The sequence below is a fragment of the Taudactylus pleione genome, unplaced genomic scaffold, assembly GCF_031769625.1.
Source record: "Taudactylus pleione unplaced genomic scaffold, aTauple2 ptg000676l, whole genome shotgun sequence".
NCBI classification, from domain to species: domain Eukaryota; kingdom Metazoa; phylum Chordata; class Amphibia; order Anura; family Myobatrachidae; genus Taudactylus; species Taudactylus pleione.
The window spans coordinates 122,372-145,632 of NW_028285078.1; the positions used below are offsets into that span (position 1 = coordinate 122,372).

A 23,261-nucleotide genomic window follows, 5' to 3' on the forward strand; every position below is an offset into this window, starting at 1 on the left:
GCGTGCCAAAAGGTCAAAACGGGCGTTTTAAGGGTGTGCATAATTAACAAAGCAGCGTCATCGACCACGTCACTTGGTTGTTTCTTAGCCTGAACTGCTCGCATGATTGCTGTACGAAAATCCAACCACAAGCACTGCGAGCAGTTCAGACGCCTTTCGATGTACTCGATTAATCTAATAGCGGAGAGGACGTAGGATGCGAGCGGCCAGGGGGCGTTTTTTACAAAATAGCGAGCACATGTTTCGTTCGCTCGTTCAGACATAGAGGCGTCAACAGACCGCAAAGAGCGAGCGCTCTATTTAAATATCCGGCCCCTTTTTCTGAACGACCGTTCGCAAATAGCGTCCGGCTCTGAATCAGGCCCTGAATTCACTGTAACTACACGTTTTTCTAACAATAATCCCACCTATTTCATACCTAATGACTTGTGATATCTCTGGTTGTTACTACGCTGCAATTGCAGGAATCCTTTGGCGATGGGGCATTAGCACAGCTGCTGCCTGGGTTTATTTTTATTATCTTCATTCTTATAAGCTAGTGAAAGATATAAATATTAGTTGTCTATTTACTGATATATTTTGTGGATAACAGTGCTTTATCCAATTCTAAAGTCAGTTTAAGGCTAATCATTTATCTTTAACTCTAAATATCTCAGTTACTTCTAAACATAACATAACACCTTCATCCATTCGGCAATTCAATATGATCTTGTGAATGATATTAGTATACATTTGAAATGGTATGCGTTCGACATCCCTGCAGTCTGGGTGCCGACGCTTACCTTACCGGTGCCAGAATACAGACACTGGTTAGAATCCTGGCTCAGGCATTCCGACCGCCGGGATGACAAAGGTAAGTAGCAGGGTGGGGGGGAGGGTTAGGCCCTGGGGGGAGGGTTAGGCACACAGGCAAGAGGGTTAGGTTTAGGGTGCAAGGAGGGGGAGGTTAGGTTTAGGCACTAGGGGGGGAGGTTAGGTTCAGGCACCTAAGAGAGAGGGTTAGGGTAGGGAGAGGGGGAGAATTAGCATACCGACCACCAAGTGTCTGTATGTTAACCTAAGTGTCTGTATGTTAACCCTGTCTGGATCCAGGCGTCAGGATTCTGACCACCTGTATCCCGTCTGTCGGTATTACAAACCGATTCCATTTTATATTTACTTACATTTAAGAGAAGGTGGACCTTTGGCTTGCTTAATTTTTATAGGTGGGAATTGTTTAAGACAAAAGTTTTAAATGTACTGACAGGGAAGGAGGGGACTGAATTGTTCAGTACTAGACACAATAATTTCTCCCCCCTTCTCACACAAAGTGCTGCAACCAATCTGCAGAAATTCGCTTTTTAACACTATAATTTGTGCACTTACAGCAGAGTGAATAGTTGCTATAATCCATAGCTGCTAATCAGGTATTAGGTTTAATTTGTCTGATTACATTAGACCAGCAGTTCTCAAACTTGGTCCTCAGGTTCCTACACAGTTCATGTTTTCCAGGTCAACCCAGAAGGTGCACAGGTGTATTCATTACTCACTACATATGTTAAAGGTTCCATAGGTGGAGTTTATTATTTCACTTGTGATTCTGTGAGGAGACCTGGAAAACATGCACTGTTTGGGGTCCTGAGGACTCAGTTTGAGAACCTGTGCACAAGACCAAAGGTCATTACAGTCCTGGTTTTAAGGATATCCATGCTTGAGCCCAGATCGTTAAATCAAATTGACTGAGGTGCTAATTAAGTCACCTGTGCTCAAGCATGGATATCCTTAAAACCTGGACTGTAATGACGGCGTTTGAGAACCTCTGCGCTAAACAGCTAAATGCTGATATCTGCTTGGTTGCTTTTAGTTACAGAACATCATTCTGTAACTAATCATTTGGCAATCATGTTACTAAATTAGCAGGACCCGCTGGTCCTGCTAATTTCTGTTAATATGATCTTGGAAAATGTCTCATACAGGAGACAAAAAGCATTGATTGCATAAGTGTAAGAGCTGCTATTTCATACAGAATGGTTATCGGGTTACGAAGTTCCAGTTAAGCTATTTGCACAATATATATATGTGTTTTAGAAAATGTTATCATCGGATTTGAATTCTTGCAGAGGTAACATATTTGTAATGGTCAGAGATATCATCAATGTCTACATCCAACAGTGGTTTTTTTTTTTTGTGATTTAATGCCTAAAAAATGCAGACATGCTTTAATGTACAGGGTATTCTGGGGCTTATAAAGATGTGTCCACGTACACCTACCCTCAAATTGCGCCAAATTGCTCTGTTTAGCACACCATGGACTTACTACTTACCTGCGCCAAAACACTAATCCAAAGTATCTAGTATGCAAAAAGAGAACTAAAGGTGCGTACACACGCAGTGATTTTTTTTGACGATTGAGCGATAACGATATCATTATCGTTCAGTCGGCCAAAAAAATCGATCAGTTTTTGCCCCAAAACGCTGAACGATAACTACCATTGCGCGCTCCCGCTTGAGGTTGGAAGTTATTGTTAATCGCCCGAACCTCCCGTCCAACCTGATGATAATGTCAGGTTGAACATGTTCGGGGATGAGGGAGGGTGGCCGGCACTGAAGGAAATCGTTCTTGATTTCGTTCAGTGTTTCTGCTCAGTGTCATTAACGACACTGAGCACACCCCTGCCGGGGACACACGGGACAATTTCGTTCATGGAGCGAATCCTCCCGTGTGTATGCACCTTAAGACGCAGAATTGAGGGAAAAGTAGCACAATGAAGGAGAAAGTAGCAAAGTTGAAGACAAAATATGCAGCATGAGATTCTCCAAAAGGTGCAGGAGGACACATCTGTAGCTCCACTGGTGGCTTATTTCCCATTATACTACTAAACTACCGTACCGTCACACACACTATAGAGGTGGGGCCCTGTGGCTGAAGTCTACAGAGGTAATATTCCTAATAATAGTTGCTGCACCTATAAACAAATGAATACACTGGTTACATTCTACCAATAGCTCTTGAATGTTGAAAGTACATTTTTATCAGTAAGCTGATCCTTCTTGCATAAGTCTAAATAATGGGACATTATAATATGTAATGTATACATACACTTGTAATGACTGCTCCACTAAAATGGCACTGCATCATTATATTTAATTACTTGATTGTCTACAGCTGTAGCAAATCAGAATGATATATACAGTATTACCACGTTATGTATAGTTTTTGTGAAGGGTATATCTGTATGTGTTGGTATGTAAGCTCACCAGCCCAGCTCAGACCCAGGTGCTCTGATATTACAGCCATCTTCATTTCAATACGTTCTGTGCCACTGAGAGAGCCTGGGGAGACAGGGAACATGGAGGTGACATTGGAAAAGTAAAGAAAAAGCAAAAGAGAATACTTAGGAGCTCATTGAGAGCCGCTCGCTAAGATGCCTACTATCGCTGCTGCCGATGGTATGCAGTGTGTATGCATTGTGTGCATGCGCATACCTTAGCGAAAGTTCACAATGCACTCGCTCGCTACGCATAGGCAGCCCAGCGGAGTGAGTGACAGGGGAAGCCATTTGTAGGTGGTAACAGGGGCTGGCCATTAAAAAGGGGGGAGTGGAGGTGCAAATGCAGGCGTGCCTGAGCATCTCAACGGCGTTTTAGAGATGTGCATAATTAAAAGACAGCATCATAGTACACGTCACCTGGCTTGTTTTTACACTGAAGTGCTTGCGGCAGGGTTTGGTCATCCTCAAGCGCTGCGATAGCATCCGATGTACTGATGGTTGCATACACTTCCTGGACATGGCATGCACAAGTGGGCATCTTATAACAGGTTGGTGGGTGTCTGCATACACTATGTGATCGCTCTGCCTACGTAATTTGCATACACATCGTGCGAGCGATCGTATCTAGTGAGCGGCTCTGAATCAGGCCCTTAAAGCGGAGTGCAAAGAGATTAAAAAAATCTAATTGAGTGAAGAAAGTGGTAGAGGAGTAGAATGAGAGATTAAATATTAATTGATGGAGCGTAATAGGGCAGGGTGACAAGAGAGTAAGAGGCTAGTGTGCAAAAAAGGTTTGAGAGCGAACAAAAGGGGAGTGAGGAGAGAGTATGAGAGGAATGCGAGAAGAGAGTAAAGTCCCTTACACACTAGATGATATCTTGAGAGATTTGGCCGATTACTATGCATTGGAACAAAAAAGCGTTTATATCGTCCAGTGTGTACGCACGATTCAGACGCGCGATCCCGCAAGTTGTCCGTCGCATCCTCAGATCTTTTGTACATGCAGAAAGATCTGAGGATGTAGCTAGAGATGCCATGCTAGAGATGCCATGCTAGAGATGCCATGCTGTTTACAGTGAGGAGAGAGTAAAAGGGGAGTGAGTAAGAGAATGAAAGAGAAGAGAGTAAGAGTATGAAAAGAAGGAGTGTTAGAACAGAGTCAGATGGGAGTGTGAGTAGAGAGTAAGAGGGGAGTGTGAGAAGAGAGCAAGAGGGGAATGTCAGTAGAGCGCAAGAGGGGAATGTCAGTAGAGAGCAAGAGGGGAGTGTGAGAAGAGAGCAAGAGGGGAGCGTGAGAAGAGAGCAAGAGGGGAATGTGAGAAGAGAGCAAGATGGGAGCGTGAGAAGAGAGCAAGATGGGAATGTGAGAAGAGAGCAAGAGGTGAGTGTGAGAAGAGAGCAAGAGGTGAGTGTGAGAAGAGAGCAAGAGGTGAGTGTGAGGAGAGAGCAAGAGGTGAGTGTGAGGAGCGAGCAAGAGGTGAGTGTGAGAAGAGAGCAAGAGGTGAGTGTGAGGAGAGAGCAAGAGGTGAGTGTGAGAAGAGAGCAAGAGGTGAGTGTGAGGAGAGAGCAAGATGGGAGTGTGAGAAGAGAGCAAGAGGGGAGTGTGAGAAGAGAGCAAGAGGGGAGTGTAAGAAGAGAGCAAGAGGGGAGTGTGAGAAGAGAGTAAGAGGGGAGTGTGAGAATGTGAGAAGAGAGCAAGAGGGGAGTGGGAGGAGAGCGTAAGAGGGGAGTATGAGAATGTGAGAAGAGAGTAAGAGGGGAGTGTGAGAAGAGAGTAAAATCGGAGTGTAAGAAGAGAGTAAGAGGGGCATGTGAGAAGAGAGCAAGAGGTGAGTTTGAGAATAGGGTAAAAAGGGCATGCAAGAAGAGAGTAAGAGGACTATGATATGAGAATAAGAGGGAAGTGTGAGCTGAGACTAGTATGGAAGTATAAAAAGTAAAAAGGGGAGTGAGAGTAAAATAATATGAGATGTGAGAGGATGGGACAAGAGACTGAAAGGGGAGTATAAAGGGAAAAAGAGAGTTACAAGGGAGTGTGATAATGATTAAAGGGAGTGTAAAGGGAAAGTGTGAGATGGGAAATGTGAGAAGAGAAAAAAAGAGCAGATTGTGAGAAAAGTCTAATACCCCTTTCACACTGGCAGCAATAACCAAGGTTATTTCACATGAACGTGCAGCAACCGAGTTATTGTGCAGTGTGAAAGAGCTAGGTTGAAATAAGCCAGGTCAAGCGACCTGGAATTTCAACCCAGGTAGCGAGCAGGGTTGAACATGGGTTCAACCTGGCTGGCGATGCAGTGTGAACAGGTAACTCGGGTCGATGCAACCCGGGTCCCATTCTTAACATAGGAAGAGCCGGCACTTGGAGATGATCTCATATTATTGGTGGTGACATCGTCAACCTGACAATTAGCCGGGTCGGGCCACCAGTCTTAAAGGGGTCTCACCTCTAATGGACACATGTACAAAATCCTGGGTGCGACCCGAGATAGCAATGTGGAAGGGGTATAAGAGGGGTGTGTGAGAAGAGAAGATTATACTAAGGGGGAGTGTGAGATGAGATGAAGATGACAAGAAGAAAGTAAGAGCAGAGTGTGAGATGACAACAAAATACTAAGAGGGGAGTGTGAGACGATAAAAAGAGAGTAAGAGGGGATAAGTGGGGAGTGTGATATGAGAAGAGAGTAAGACCGGAGTGTGAGATGACAAGACAGTAAGAAGGGAGTTGAGAAGAGAAGGCATTAGAAAGGAGTGTGAGATGAAAAGAGGACAAGTGGAGTGTAACAAGACAGTAAGAAGGGAGTGTGAGATGACAAGAGAGTAAGAAGGGAGTGTGAGATGAAAAGACAGTAAGAAGGGAGTATGAGATGACAAGAGAGTAAGAAGGGAGTGTGAGATGACAAGAGAGTAAGAAGGGAGTGTGAGATGACAAGAGAGTAAGAAGGGAGTGTGAGATGACAAGAGAGTAAGAAGGGAGTGTGAGATGACAAGAGAGTAAGAAGGGAATTGAGAAGTGAGGGTAATAGAATGGAGTGTGAGATGAAAAGAGTATGAGTGGAGTGTGACATAAAAGTAAGAAGGGAGTGTGAGAAAAGAAGACAGTAAGAAGGGATTGTGAGATAACAGGATAGCAAGGAGGAAGTGTGAGATAACACGAGAGTAAGGAGGAAGTGTGAGATAACAGGAGAGTAAGGAGGAAGTGTGAGATAACAGGAGAGTAACAAAGAAGTGAGAGATAACAAGAGAGTAAGAAAGGATTGTGACATAACAGAAGAGTAAGGAGAAAGTGTGAGATGACAGGAAAATAAGGAGGAAGTGTGAAATAACAGGAGAGTAAGGAGGAAGTGTGAGAAGACGGGAGAATAAGGAGGAAGTGTGAGATAACAGGAGAGTAAGAAGGGAGTGTGAGAGTGTAAGAAGAATGTGAGAAGTGAAGACAGTTAAGAAGGGATTGTGAGATAACAGGATAGCAAGGAGGAAGTGTGAGATAACAGGATAGTAAGGAGGAAGCGTGAGATAACAGGAGAGTAAGGAGGAAGTGTGAGATAACAGGAGAATAACAAAGAAGTGTGAGATAACAGGAGAGTAAGGAGGAAGTAAGAGATGACAGGAGAATAAGGAGGAATTGTGAGATAACAGGAGAGTAAGGAGGAAGACTGAGATAACAGGAGAGTAAGGAGGAAGTGTGAGATTACAGGAGAGTAAGGAGGAAGTAAGAGATGATAGGAGAATAAGGAGGAATTGTGAGATAACAGGAGAGTAAGGAGGAAGAGTGAGATAACAGGAGAGTAAGGAGGAAGTGTGAGATAACAGGAGAGTAACAAAGAAGTGTGAGATAACAGGAGAGTAAGGAGGAAGAGTGAGATAACAGGAGAGTAAGGAGGAAGAGTGAGATAACAGGAGAGTAAGGAGGAAGTAAGAGATGATAGGAGAATAAGGAGGAATTGTGAGATAACAGGAGAGTAAGGAGGAAGAGTGAGATAACAGGAGAGTAAGGAGGAAGTGTGAGATAACAGGAGAGTAACAAAGAAGTGTGAGATAACAGGAGAGTAAGGAGGAAGAGTGAGATAACAGGAGAGTAAGGAGGAAGTAAGAGATGACAGGAGAATAAGGAGAAATTGTGAGATAATAGGAGAGTAAGGAAGAAGAGTGAGATAACAGGAGAGTAAGGAGGAAGAGTGAGATAACAGGAGAGTAAGGAGGAAGTGTGAGATAACAGGAGAGTAAGGGGGAAGTGTGAGACAAAAGGAGAGTAATGAGGAAGTGTGAGATAACAGGAGAGTAAGGGGGAAGTGTGAGATAACAGGAGAGTAGTGAGATGACAAGAGTGAGAGAAGAGGAAAGATTAAGAAGGGAGTGCGAGATGACAAGACAGTAAGAAGGGAGTTGAGAATTGAAGGCAATAGAAGGGAGTGTGAGATGAAAAGAGTATGAGTGGAGAGTGACTTAAAAAAAAGGAGTGTGAGAAAAGAAGACAGAAGGGGGTGTAAGAAAAGAAGACAGTAAGTAGAGAGTGTAAGATGACAAGAGAGTAAGAAGGAAGAAGAGTAGGCAAAAAAGAGTGGAGTGTGAGATGAGAAGAAGAGAGTAAGAGGGGAGTTTGAGAAGCAGCCATATGGTGAGTGTGAGCAAGTGAGTATAAGAAGAGTGTGAAAAAAAAATTAGTGGAGTGGTAAAAACAGAATAAGAACTTAATTGAGAATGTGAGAAGAGGAGAGTAATGGGGCGTGAGAGGGAAGTTTTGAGAAAAAAGTAAGAGGGAAATAGTGTAAACAAAGTAAAGCCTGGCAGAAGAAAAGAGTAAACAGAGAGCTAGAGGAGATAGGGGGGTCAGGAGGTGTGAGATGAGGAGATGGAAGAAAATAGCAAAAGAGGAATATACAGTAAAGAGAAAGATAGGAGTGTGAGAAGAGAGCAAGATAGAAGAAACAAAGACAAATTTGACGAAAGTGTAAAATGGGATTGGGAGCAAAGAATGTGAGACGAGAAGAAGAGGAGTGAGTTGTAGCGGGAATGTAGGTCTATATGAAGAGGTGTGTAAGATGGAAGGGAGAAACTGATAAAGTAGTGTAAAAAGAGTGAAATAGGATTGGAAGAAAACAGTAAAAGTGTGTGTGAGAAGAATGCAGATCAGGGCAGTAGAGATTAGGGATAAGGGAATGGGGTGGGAAATTATGACAAGCATGGAAGAAGAATGTGTTACAAGTGAAGACTGGAGGGATTGTGGAAATTTAGATGGTTTTGCAGGTAAAAGGGACATAAAAACTGGGACAAAGAAAAACTAAGACATTTATTAAAAGAGCATAGAGGCGCGAGGAGAAAAGGGTGAGGTATGATCAGACATGAAACATGCTGTACCCAACTCATTCCTAACGCAAAAACTGGGGGCCCCCTGTTACACCCCAATATGCTGCATGGGCTCACATCTCCCAGGATCTCTGGGTTTTGTCATTTTGGAAAGAGAAAACTGCCATGTGGATGATCCCCAAGTCTATTCTATTCTAAGTGGTTCTTAGTGGTTGGTATATGGTATTTCTAATTGACCATAGTTAAAGAGTATAGTATGTTAAAGCACATTTATTTTTTGTGTGTTCCTTTCCAAAACATGCCCCTTTACCCACCCCAAAGTCCCCAAGTTTCCCCTCATGTATTCTATAATATACATTAATAATACGTTCAGTCTACCCATTCCCCCATTTACCACTGCCCCGACATCTCACGTCTCTCCTCCTTATCGCATGCTCTACCCCCATGAGCACCATCTACTCTCCCACCTGTCTCACCCCTTGTGCTGTCATTCAGAAGGCTGTACCGCTCTCTTAGAGCTAGTGGGGTCAGCGTCCTCCTCCTGTCCAAGCTGCCTGGGCCCTGTGATAACACAACTCAGTTTTACACAACTGCACAATTATACAAAATGGCGACACATAGTGTAACAACCACAACAAGCAGAAAAGGACATAAACACAATCACAACATGACACAAGTGTAAAATAACATAAACAGACAACACACAAAAACAAAATAAATAGACAATAAATAAGACAACATATGACAAGTACACAATAACAACACAGAATGCGGCAAATAAACAGTAAAACAATATGCTTACATAGCAATAGCTGCAAATTGCAGTATAATAAAATAATGTACACAAACACGACAAGGCAAGGTAAAAACACTATGACGCAACACAAAGACAAATAGACAATGAATAAGTACTGAACAACCATATATATTTATATAGCCACAAATAGTAATACAATTCTTCTATTTACACAAAACAGTTTAACACAACATTATGTGATGGTGTTATCCCATAAGATTATACAACAACATATGGCACAAGCAGTACATCTACATATATATCTGGTAAAGTATTCTCATATGTAACTTTACAGACTAAAGAATAAGTACCACCCCAGTGAGGATTAATTACCAGGTAACACACAAAGGGCATGATTCAGAGATTTGTGCAATACCGATATATATACACAGTATGAGCGAATTTCATCTAATGCGCATGTGCGAAAGCCGCACTACGCATGCAATTGCTTTGTGATTACGCTCGCAGAGGATTCACTCGCAAAGTGAGTGACAGGTAGTGTTTGGGGGAGGTAACGGGGGGGTTTGGAAAACGCAGATGTGTCTGACCGTTTAGACAGCTTTCATGGGTGTGCATAAATTAGCAAGCCCGGATTTCCCACAAGGCAACCTAGGCAATCGCCTAGGGCCCCGCGAGTCCTGAGGGGGCCCGTGGATGGGTCCCTTTTGACTCGCAGGGCCCTAGATGGGCCCCTTTTCCCCAAGAAATCTGGCTGGTCAAAATGCTCCCAGAGGAGCACTGTATGAGTACCGAGTGACATCATGATGTCACGAGGACCCGCTTATAGAATTCCGCTGCAGTGCCGCTGTCTGCATTGTCACAGAGTGACTGTGCATAAGAGGGAGGAGGAGGGTCACTGGGTTCTCCGACCAGCTCCAGCCCACCCCCAGCACAGCAGCCTCTGCTACTGACCGCCAGGCTTGCAGCTTGCCACCAGTAGCACGCATCGGTGGCACCCAGCGAGGAGCAGAGGGACAGTCCAAGGCAGAGTCTGGCTGAGTGAGACAGTGACCGAGGATCCAGATCTCAGGGAATCACAGCAGCCAGGCAGGTAGGGTCAAGTACTGTGCTATTCTCAACTACTGTAATATAGATTGAATTATGTAGGATTTATTTTTTATGGTAGATGGGGTCTGGGAAGTGGACAGGACTGCCTTATATTACAAGCATATAGTAATATACATTATGATGATCATGATATTATTAGTATTATTAGTACATCAATCCAGGATGATGGTATTTTCATGTTAGGTACTTGTAATATACTATACTATAATGCAGTCCTTTCCTCTCCCCACCTACCATTATAAAAATAAATCCTATAGTGTACCGTAAAAAAAGAGGGGGGGGGGTGTAATGGGGATGACTTATCCCCATCATTGTACTCAGCTGAGCACAGTCACACACAATACTGGGCATGGCCACACCACAGCCCCCACTGCAGATGCCACCTCGCAGCCACCTTCTAATTCTTAGCACCCCTCAGGCTTATGTGATGTATTTAATGGATAATGAGGAGTAAAACCTTAGGGTATTAGGTTTAGTTTGGGTTATGGCATTAGGGATAAGGTATTAGGGTTGGTGTATCAGTTTGGGTTAGAGTATTAGGGTCAGGTTAGGTGTTTGAGTTGGAGTATTAGGGATGGTGTAGGGTTTAGTGGTTAGGGTATTAGGTTTAGTTTGGGTTATAGCATTAGGGATAAGGTATTAGGGTTGGTGTATCAGTTTGGGTTAGAGTATTAGGGTCAGGTTAGGTGTTTGAGTTGGAGTATTAGGGATGGTGTAGGGTTTAGTGGTTAGGGTATTAGGTTTAGTTTGGGTTATGGCATTAGGGATAAGGTATTAGGGTTGGTGTATCAGTTTGGGTTAGAGTATTAGGGTCAGGTTAGGTGTTTGAGTTGGAGTATTAGGGATGGTGTAGGGTTTAGTGGTTAGGGTATTAGGGTTAGAGGTTATAGTTAGGGTCAGGTTTGAGCTTAGGGTTGAGTTAGGGTCAGGATTAGGGTAGGGATGCTTTGCATGAATCAGGACACAAATAAAGTGCTATAGATTGTTTGAGGGAGGGGGCCCCAAACTGGTATTTTGCCTAGGGCCCCATGAGGTCTAAATCCGGCTCTGTAAATTAGCCGTTGCAATCTCCTTCAGAGCATGAGCGCGCTCTGCGTGTTAGGAGAGATACTGTGTTTGAGACAGGTCAGACTTACCTGATCTGTGTCGATGTTACCAATGTTTACGCTGGTCCACGATGACGGACGGATCTGAGAAGGCAGCAGTGGGCGTCCCTATACTTAGGTAAGCTTTGGAAATATTAGCATATTCTTGCAGCTGCAAACCCTGTGAAATCGCAGCTGTGATTGCTATAGCGTACATCTCTGATTCAAGCCCTAAAGCCGCCAGTAGACTTGGCTGCTCCTTCTGTTGCCAGCTGTAGGGCTCACTAGTCAGCGGCTACTGCTGCCACTCACACAATGATTGAAAGGTTGTAGTGCAGAGATCCCCACAGGATCCCTAACAGGAGGGAGACTTCTTCATGGGGGAAACATTTACACTTGTAAGAGTTATACATATGCTCTCAGGTTGTTTAAAGTATAAATTTGTTATGTCATTTTCATTTCACAATAATGCAATTGTATTATATTGTTTACATTGTTAAAATGTTGCCTTAACACTATGGAAGAACCTCTGTGTCACGGGAATGCAACCTATCAAAATTACGTTGGCTGACTTTGTGCCTCAGAAATGTCACCTGCTATGGACATGATACATTCTCCTGCCAGACTGATGTCTAGTGAACTGAGTAGCTGCACTTTCAGAAATATATGGTCATCCCATTAACTGGCTGCTTCCACTGTGTGTCAAAATGCTTCTCCATCCTATGACAATTTATTACACCTTGCAGAACTAACTACTACTGTCAGTGCTGAGGATTAAATGAAGTCAGTGAATCAGAATCTGCAGTACAAAGCTCAGAAAACAAGTGACATGGTCTGCCAACATGGCAAATGTTTTGCTATTATTATTATTATCACTTATTTATATGGCGCCACAAATGTTCCACAGCGCCTTACAAAGTACATAAACAAGTTGTAGAGAAGCGACTTACAGAACAATACACTACAGGACCAGGACATGGATAATATATAACGCTACATTAGCGACCATAACACCCAGATAAGCAACAGAGCATAAGCTATAAGGAAAGGTAAATGGGCAGACATGTCCTGCACCGCACTCACACCCAGTCCCAGGTCCTTACACATTTGGTCACCTACTAGTGGGTGGGACAGCGGTCAATGTGTCTAGTTCCTATTGCTATTTACAACTGAATTACATAAAAGGAGTCTCTAAATTGTGGAATGTCATTAATTCTGCACACACAACAAGTATAACAATTACACCAGCTCTGGCTGCGACATGCAGGATCCTTCTGTGTTGCTGTCTCACCTGTGTGTATTGCGGCATTGTCACATTCAAATGGCAAAGCACTTGCTGAGATGGCTCATATTTCATAGATTTGCGAAGGAAGGACATAGACCCACATGGTTCCCGGCTGCTGTCCCTCACCTAAGAAAACACACACATATTACATTTTATTGACGCAGGCTATAGACAGTGTCAACATTACATGTTACTGTATATTATACGAAATGAAGCTTGTGTCACAATGCAAGTGAGACCACAACTGCAATATACAGTGTGGGCATATCCAATTGGCTGCAAGGTTTTCCCTGTAAAAATCTACGCGGGCATCATGAACAATTTCTAATTACCGCGGGTATGCACGCTCCGGATACTTGTGGTATCCAATAGAAAAAAAATCGTCTGTGATTTTTTTTTCGGACAAAACCTAGCAGGAAAACTTAAAAAAGAAAATGGTCTGAACCCTTAAAAAGTAAAAAAAGAAATAACTGGGTAACAGCAATATTGATTCTTAAATGGCTGTTTTGTAAAAAAAAATTTTCAGTAAAAAAATTATAACAAGCAAACTTTTTTCATTTTGTTACAAATAAATAAAGTGAAAAAAAAAAAAATTGTAATTAAAAATAATAATTTTGGGGTAATTTTGGGCCAATAAAAAAAAAACATTTTCAGTTAAATAAATGCTTTAATTACATTTGGGTTGCAAATATTAACAAAAATTTTTAATTTAGGGTAATTTCAGGCTATTATTGATTTTAACAACCAATAAATGACATGTACTTATAGGACCAATTAGGCTAATTGAAAACCTCCAATTGCCTAATTAATCAATAGGGGATGACCAAGTGTTTCTGAAGGGGTTTCAGATGTTTTTAGTTTAAAATAGGGATTTTTTTTTAATATTCCGGGGCTGCGAGAAAATAGCCGTGGTAATTCCAATAGAAAATTACCGCAACTGATTTTCTATCTGGCAATTGAATAGGAAAAACTTCATGGCTGTGGAAAATATCCAGCGCACAGGGTTTTAAAAATTTTGCCTGCAATTGGATAAGCCCCCGTGAGTCTGGTCACCAACTGATAATTGGAAACAGTATGTGGAGCAAACAAATGAATACTAATTAAAATAATTCTTAAAGTAGAACTATTATGAAGTAAAATAACAAAAAGTATTAATTTATAATTTACAATGACATTTTCATTATAGGACATACAGTAGCATACCTGTCTCTCAAGCAGCAGCTGGTGTTAGTTAGATTTTCAGTTTATTTTTATGAATCAGTTTAATAATCTGACACTAGCAGTATTCTAGTTAGAAATGTATACATCATTGATTCATTTTTAAGTCTTTATTAATAAAATTGATTTACTAATACATTTTAACAATTAAGGGCCTGATTTGCACGCAATGTCGATGTTTACGTAGTTGAGCGATTATTTGAAACTGTACAGGCACGAACATTTCTGAAAACCCCTACGACGCATGCGTTACACAGCGTACATGCACAGAGGTGCTGTTGTGATCAGGTCAGAGGATATCAGATATGTTGTGGACAAGTGATGGGCAGTGACTGGGAGGTGGCCAGTAATGCACACAGAAATGGTCAGTTCTGTGGGCCTGTTATGGGAGTTTCATGGGCGTGTAAGCGCAAGTGGCTACGTTCCCAGATGCACAGCTGCAAGCATAGGTGGTCATGGTCAGACACAGCAGTGGCTCCTGCCCTCTTAGCTGAGGGGGGCTGCTGCTGGCTGCTCTGGCCAGCCGGGTTCCACAAAGTGCATGGGCACCTCAGTCCTTGCACAATTGGCCGCACGGATGTACACAAGGGAAGGAATATGTAGGGCATCTGCATAAACTCGCATATGGGTGACAGCCAATAGACACTGCTGACTGCTGATTAGAAACAGACTCTAAGGGGTATATTTACTAAAGTGAGGGTTTTTAGAAGTGGAGATGTTGCCCATAGCAACCAATCAGATTCTAGCTATTATCTTCTAAAAGGTGCTAGATAAATGTTAAGTAGAATCTGATTGGTTGCTACGGGCAACATCTCCACTTCTAAAAATCTGCATCTTTAGTAAATATACTCCTAAGTGTAGTTTTGAGGGCTCATTATGTGTCATTTACTGTATGAATGTCAAAAGAGAGATTCCTGCAGCACAAAAGCTATTTTTTACCTATTTTGTGTGAAATACTCAATGGAAAATAGTGGCTTTTACATCTAATAACAATAACATTTCAGTTCGTGTGACGTGATTATTTCAGTGTGATTTAAGAGGAATAGCTTTTTTTCCGCTATGCCTTCTTGGTGGTGGTAACCAGGCCTCACCCTATAATGTGATGCCCTTTGCACCTTTAAGGCACAATTTATACAGCAAAGTGCTTTTCTAGCTGTATTTTGGCCAGTGTAACAGACTGTGAAGCACAAGTTTTATATTTTAATTATGACCCCTCAGTCTCATGATTAATTTAAGTCTCCACATGAGAAGCAAGAGGTATTTTAGGGAAAAAGTGCAATAAAATGATGGGCGAGGTCATACAGTCATATTATGTTAGAAGTTCCATTTTTTACTTTCTCCACAATGTGGATTTTCGAAACCCTGATAGTGGCCGTGCTCCTTAGGCACATTTGCACTGGGTCCCTGTGAGTTTTACGGTTTGGAAATTACCTTTAATGCCCAAGTTATGGTTTGCTTTACCCAGTTAGAATGCATCTATGTGATTATTCTATTATGCTATATGTATAGAGATCCATCAAAACTAAAATAAAAAATACTTTCACCTTATGAACAATAGAGGGTTCTTGTAAAAGTAGTAAAGCTGTGGAATGCCCCTGCAGCAAAAGGTTCAGTAGACAATATAAAAAGGCTAATAACATTACTGTAATGGTGGAGCACTGATCCAGGAATCTGATGAGCACTTTGGAATCCAGCATATTATTTAGAAAATATGTAAAAAAGTAATTAAAACCTTTTTCTCTCATTCTGGTTAACAGTAAACTGAAGGACGACTATCAGGTGGCAAACAGTAGAACCTCCGGACACCAATGGACATTGACAATCTGCCAAAAATGCTGACATACAGTAAAAGGATATATTTACTAAAGGTTGATTTTGCCTTTTTTTTGTATACTTATAGGTTATTTTCTGTTCAATTTGCAAATCGGGGATTTACTAAAAGCAAAATTGACTATAAAACCGAATCCAACCAAAATCGACCATCAACAAAACATCAATACTTTCATATAGACCACTACAGATTCCCTCATTTACTCACAGTCAGATTTAAAATCGACTACAAAATCGACAGAAAAATCCACAAATAAATAGACTATTATAAAACAGGTGATTTTAGCTTCTAAACTCTATTCTATTGGTATGAACTTAATTATGATGCCTATAAAAGGAGACACCAGCATGTGGTGCACTGTGGAATGCACATTAACTCCTGACACCAGTTCCTGCAGCTTAATTCCCTTGACCCATTCCTCATACTCATTATAATTCATATCCACAGATGGCCCTCCTCCAGTGCTGTGTGTAGAGCGCCTTTCCAGGACCATATTGGATTTGACATGGCATTGGATGTCTGAAAAACGCTTCACACATTGGCGCTTGTCGCATTTTAAATGCCCGATAGAATTTACTGCATCAACTGCTGCCTGCCACATGGCCGCTTTCTTCTTGCAGATGTATGTTGGGCCCGATGACCAAATATCTCCTCAAAGTTAGACAACAAGGAGATTACCAATGCACAAGTCTCCTCACAGTTAAACCTGACATTGCGGCCAGATTTAGTGTTGCCAGGTTGAGGCTCCTCCCCCTGATTCATAGTCCTGGCCCTCTGCCTCCTCCATCACATTATCCTCACCACCTGGGTCCCTCTCCTCCACCTCCCTATCCTCTCTTGCCCTACTCCTGGCATCCTCCAAAACAAATAGAAAAATAAATACACAAACTACACTTAAAAACTAACACAAAACTTAAACAAACACACACTCCCCAGACACACACACACACACACAGAAATACTGACAAAGACTAAATGAAAAAATTAGACAAGCAAAAAAATAAGACAAACTTCAAAATAACAATACAGAAATTGACAGGACAAAACTCATAAAGCACTTTTTAAGCACCTATATGAAATCACCACTCTCCTGCTAAACACTCCTCCCACATTTCATTCGATTTTGAAATCGAATGATAGTAAATGAGATTTGGCCAGTGATGTATACAGTCAATGTTGAGTAGATTAAAATCGACATAAAAATCGATCTTTAGTAAATTATACCCCCAAGCCTAGACTGCTAGCACCTATTTGGCCCAGGCTTGCCGACATTTAGCTCCCTACTTCCGGGAGGGAGCTGTCGGGCTTACACTGCTGGGGGTGTGACGTTGTGAAAGGGAGCGGAGCCCGGCCGGTCATTGGGGGCGGAGCATGGGGCATGACCGCATCATTGTGGCTCCGCCCCCTCTTCACAATGCCGTGATTAATGGCATTGTGCAGCCGGGGGCAGAGCCACGATGACGCGATTCAGTGCGAATTGCGTCCATCGATGCCGGGGATTATACTTACAACCAAGCGCGAAACGCGTTCATCAATGCCGGGGATTATACTTACAACCAAGGGCCGGGAGACTTGCCTGCCTTTCCGGGGGGCCGGGAGCAGCACCCGATTTTCGGGAGGCTCCCGGACAAATTGGGAGGGTAGGCAAATATGATTTGGCCACTGCATGCAAACCAAGGTGCTCACTCCCATTTCGCATTTTGCAGTGCCCCATGAGCAGACTGTCTGTGATCCGTCATAGGACTGGGAGTCACCAAACGTAGAAATGTCACTTTAAAATCCTGCCTGCAATCAATGAGCTAAATTTCCTTCTAAAAAACAGCTTGTGAAAGCTTAAATTATTTATATTGTAATTGTCTATTTATTTTCTAATGTTATCCAGGGTGAGGGCACAGAAGAGAAAAAGGAAGGAAGGAGATGACAGGAACATTAAAAGAAACATTTGAGGAGCCGGCAGATTTGGACATTTGCATAAATTGCTCCAGAGGAAAGTGCATGCAAAAATAGTGTATTTCTGAACATTTATACAGATGTCAACATACATCCTCCATACGCTACAAGTCGCGCCACACAACGCGGGAACTCTGTGTGACTCGGTAGCGCAGAGCGTCTTTTCATGCGACCCTTTACCTTCAAATGCGTCTTATTCACACAGCGATGTAGCACAAGCAGCTTCTGCTGATTAAAATGATATGCAGCATGCCTATGTTCTGTGTGCGACTGCGTGTGTATCTGCATGTGATACGCTACATTACATCATTACATTACAGTGTCACGTCCGCTGACACTGTAACGTAGCATTACGCATGCAGATACACCCGCAGTCGCACACAGAACATAGGCATGCTGCATATCATGTTAATCAGCAGAAGCTGCTTGTGCTACCTATTCGTTTCACTTTGCGAATAAGACATATTTGAAGGTAAAAAAGTTACACAAAAGACGCGATGCGCTACCCAGTCATGCCACGGCATGGCGCAACTAGAATGGCTGTTTAACGCGCAAGGAGGCTAGATGTATGAGGACCCATCTGTAGAGCAGTACCGATCTAGTCACACTGCTCTGTGTCAGCAGCATTGCATAGGGCCTGATTCAGAGATGTACGCTAATGTAATCGCAACTGCATTCTCTCACGGATCGCAGTTACTAAAATATGCAAATGTCTTCCAAAGCACAGCCAGGCATAGAGATGCCCACTGCTGCCTTCTCATATCCGTCCGATGACGTACAACATCATAAACATTGGTAAAATCGATGCAGATCGGGCAGCCATGTAGCATATGTGGCAAGTCTGACCAGCCGCAAACTCTGCAGCTCTCACAAGACGCAGAGAGCTCTCATGCTGCGAAGGAGATCGCAATGGCCAGTTTATGCACACCCATGTCACAGCGTTTAAACGGTCAGACACACCTGCGTTTACCTAACCAACCCCCCATTACCTCCCCTAAACGCAGTCTACCTGTCACTCACTTTGCGAATGGATCCTCTAGGCAGGCGAAATCGCGAAACAATTGGTGCATGTGCGCAGTGCGGCTTCCGCGCATGACAAACAATCGTCCAATCTGTGTAAAAATTGGCATTGCGTACATCTCTGAATCAGGCCCATAGCTTACAAAAAGTCTTCATCATTATCAGCGTATACTTGCACCTGCCCTGTAGCAGGTACAAAAGATACTTCTCCTAACCAGATAGGGTAGATGTGTGCAGTTCTGGTCTGCATGAGCCACACTGTGTAAGAACGTCCCTTCCCTGCCCCATTCTGAGCTCTGAGTACGTGCAGAGCAAACTTATGCACTATATGCTACGCAAACTGATCCAGTATCCACTGGTGTCTAATACAGGTCATGTACAAAAGGAATTCACATAAGAGCAAGCAAGAAAATTATAGTGGTAGTGACAACTGGTACACATGAGATGTACAATAGATTATACACTACATAGCGATTTAGTCTACACTCCCTGATGAGCCGCCTAGGTATCATTTGTTAATTTCTGGCTGAGGTACTGGTGGAGACATGCGGGAGGCAGTTCAAAGCCCGGCACCAGTGAAGATCCCGACTGCTAATTAGGTGAGTATCGCTAACCTAATTCCCCCCCATAACCCTCCTTTAGGAGTGGCTAACCCTAACCTGCCCCCCCAAGTGCCTAACCCTAACCCCCCTCTAAGTCCCTAAACCTAACCCCTCCTTCCCCGCAGCCTAAACCTAAGTCTCCTGGGGGGTGCCTAACCCTAACCTCCCCCGGGGGTGCCTAACCCTAACCTCCCCCGGGGGTGCCTATCCCTAACCCCCCCTTCCCCTAGCCTAAACCTAACCCTCCTGGGGGGGTGCCTAACCCTAAGTCCCCCCGGGAGGCCAAAAACCTAACCCTCCCCCCCGCGGCTGTCCACTCCCGGCTTACCTTCGTTCCGTATGCCGGGTGTCGGTCTCCCGGCGTAGGTCTAATGACAGGCGTTGGGATTTCGAGGCCTGTCATTAGTACTTTGCCGGGATTAGACAGTCGGGAAGCCGAAGAAGGAACTGGCCTGCTATGTATTTGGGTCCCCTCATCCACTTTCCAGAGAATTTGTGGAGAAGTACTAAATCTATCATACAAGATAGAAGATATCTCTGCGCTCACAATGATTGAAAGTAGGACGGAGGATGGAAGCACCCTGTAAAGACTGAGTGAATAATAAGGGAACCAACATATTTTATACTGGGTCTCCAAACAGCTAGGGGAGCCACAAAGGGATCAAGTGCTAATAAATAGTGACTGGCACTCCTCCATCTTCCTCTTCCAAAACTGTCATACAAGGGAGTTTAATACATTAGGAAAAGCTGTTCAAGAACGTGTACTGTGCCATCTGCAGATGGCTCCTGTATGTATTGTGCCGTCTGTGAGTGGAGGTAAGGGTTGGAGTGTCTTCTGGGGTCTAGGAACAGTTGCTGGGGTCTATTTTTAAGGAACTGATAAAGATGTATTTTAGGAAATTAAAAACATTACCTAAGTTTATAAAGGGCATCACTACGGATCCACATTATGGGCCTATTTCTGAGTCGCACACAGTTCTGAAATGTGCTCCTTAGTGAAGATCTGTGTGTATCCCCGAGCGATTCTGAGTCAGCTGGATCTCGGCCATTTCTCTCCATTTGTGACACGGGAGTTCCTGGGTGGCAACTGGGCGTACTCAAGGAAGAGAAGAGTCTCGTGGGGGTGCCATGGGAGTGTTGCTAGAGTCATGTGTGTTTCAATGGGGCGCCTTTTTGTGATGGATCTCTTGCACCCAGCATGGGGTAGGTGTAAGTGCCGATGATAGTGATGATTGCTGCTCTAGCGGACAGGGGTGCTGAGGGTGGTGCAGTCACAGAGGTCTGTGCGACTTAGAATACAGGCAGGTAGTGGTATTAGCATACGGTTCAGAATCTGTTTGCAGAGGGCGTGCAGACGTTTGTCCGCTTTGCATGCGACCAAGAATACAGGCCCTATGGGTGCAGAATCCCACCTCCCACCATTACTTTAACTACCAGTTTTAGTATGAATAACCCCCAACATCACTAATGGGGAGTGTCATGATGGGTAACAGGTGTGTACCAGTCGTTGGGAACATATGCCATGGGGCAGTGATTTGTATGGACAGGCGTAAGGTTCTAGAGAGCCAGAGAGGTATCTTAGTAGCAGACCACTAAGGCCTCTACCATTCACACTGGGGCCTTTTCTGATTGGCTAAAGGATATCCTAGGTCTGTCCTCCTTCCAAAAAAAGTTCAAAATATTTGGCGAACTTGTATAATATCTATTTGGAAACGGGAGCAGAATGGATTTAAGTAGACATTGTACTGTATTAGATATAGTATTCTAGGTAACATTATTACTTTACAAGGATAAGTGTAACAAAATGTGCAACCTCGCACTGGAAAGGAGCAGCTAAAGGTTCCTTCCAGCGTTATCAAAACTGGACATATAAAATCACACACAAAATAATAATAGAAACCTTATGCCCCACTGTAAGGGTACAATCATTGCGTCCAACAAAAATCTTTAAGTTCACCAATTCGGAATTGCTAAAATTTTCTCTGTCCTCTTAGGGACAGATGTTCTCACAGCAAACGATCCAATATAATAAAAGAGAAATAGACTGATAGTGTAGTATATTCATATCGTTTGCTGTGAGAACATCTGTCCCTACAAGAATAAGAGGGCCGAGGAAATTTAGACAATCCGAATTGGTGAACGTAAAGATTTGTGTTGGACTTAATGATTGTACCCTTACAGTGGGGAGAAAAGTTTCTATTATTATTTTGTGTGTAAAATGATCACTTTATCAGTGGGTATCTTGCCACGCGAGGATATGCCGGAAGGACGCCACTGTTAAGGTTTTTACATCTGGTAATAACAGAATGAAGTTGAGAAATAATCATTTGACTATTTTCTAGTAATAGCTGTGTAATTTGCAACATGGTAATGTCCCCTACGATGAGTCTCTGTAAGCAAGCCAGACAGTCACCTTAATGGGTAGCGCCAGTCTATTCTCCTTAAAGGCCTGGAACGTAAAACTTCTCTGCTGCGTTGCTTTCCTCTGAGGAATTAGATTGCCTGACAGCTCTACAAAGAGCTGAGTTCCATCCAGCACCTGTAGACAAAATGTCACAATGTAAATTAAGTCTTGCCCATCTGTCACCAGTATTGATATGGGCCACTGACCATGTCACCATGCCATTGACAAGTCACCTTAACACTGACACAACATCCTTGCAGCAAGTAAAAACAGGATTTTGGTACTTACCGATAAATCCCTTTCTCCGATTCCACAGGGGACACTGGAGTTCAAGACAGTGGGGTATAGACGGTGGTAGAGCAGAGCCTGGCACTTTAAATAATTCTTAAGTGTGACTGGCTCCTCCCCCTCTATGCCCCATCAGCCCCAGTTTTAAGAACTGAGCCCGAGAGGAGACGGTAAGGAGAAGACCACAGAACGGAACAATACCTGAAGGAGAACAGAGGAACCCACTGCAGGGAACACACGCAGTCACACAACTAGATAAGGACCCAACAAAACGGCAGGAACGCAGCGCTGGGCGGGCATCCAGTGTCCCCTGTGGAATCGGAGAAAGGGATTTATCGGTAAGTACCAAAATCCTGTTTTCTCCTTCATCCACTAGGGGACACTGGAGTTCAAGACAGTGGGGACGTCCCAAAGCCAACCTCCCGGGTGGGAAGCGTGGAGAACTTGCCGACCTTTCGGCCAACCGAAACAGGGACAGCTCAAGACTGGAGGCATGTCGTAGAGCTAGGAGACAATCAGAGCTCCTTGCTGAACAGTCACAGACATTCCACAACTTACAGCGTAAATTCAATGGAATACGGCTAGAGAGTAGCCGCAGATGAGAAGCATCAGAACACCGTAAGCTCAGCCAAAAACAGACCAAGCAAGACCGCTGGGAGCAGAAAAACCCCAACTAGAATCCATAGAATGGCAGTAACATGAGAACAAAACTCGAGAAAACCGTACCAGCGACAACTACAGGAAGCTGCAACAGTCTCAGACAGCAGAATCCCAGCACTGCGGGACATCAATCATATAGATAAAAGTATAATGATACCAATATACAGAGACGGAGCTGAACCCGTCCACAGACTCCTAACCAAGCAAACAAGGAGGCAAGAGTCACGACCTAACAGTCGCCCTGAACCATTCTCGAGGTCCAACTACTAAAAGGTTGGTAACCAGTGGAAGGTTTAGACCATAGAAGTTGTCAACGAGTGGCGATCCCACTGGGCATGAGGCGGATACGAGAGGATTGAGACTACAATTCCTTCCAGTGGGTCAGACGGCAGTACCACCCCTCCTGTCAAACAGCAGACAACTTCCTACATGATGGTAGAGTGTAATCAGTACCAACTACTGGCCTGAACATAGTATGAAAACACCCAGGATACCC

General features: G+C 43.4%; 1 protein-coding gene across 10 annotated transcripts in view; it reads right to left on the reverse strand.

Moving 5' to 3' along the window:
- Window positions 1-23,261, reverse strand: part of ANK1 (ankyrin 1) — a 350,835-nt gene that overhangs the window by 50,278 nt on the left and 277,296 nt on the right. For 8 of the 10 annotated variants that reach the window (XR_015872444.1, XM_088455871.1, XM_088455873.1 and 5 more), the window contains 4 exons: window positions 21,827-21,952; window positions 12,799-12,918; window positions 9,026-9,119; window positions 3,238-3,312 (listed from right to left, as the gene is read on the reverse strand). Coding sequence is in view for 9 of the 10 variants with exons in the window: in XM_088455871.1 (XP_088311997.1) it covers window positions 3,238-3,312; window positions 9,026-9,119; window positions 12,799-12,918; window positions 21,827-21,952 (415 nt within the window). In the remaining variant the exon portion in view is untranslated. The remainder of the gene's footprint in view (window positions 1-3,237; window positions 3,313-9,025; window positions 9,120-12,798; window positions 12,919-21,826; window positions 21,953-23,261) is intronic. The other 2 variants (XM_088455874.1, XM_088455872.1) reach the window with 1 other exon arrangement.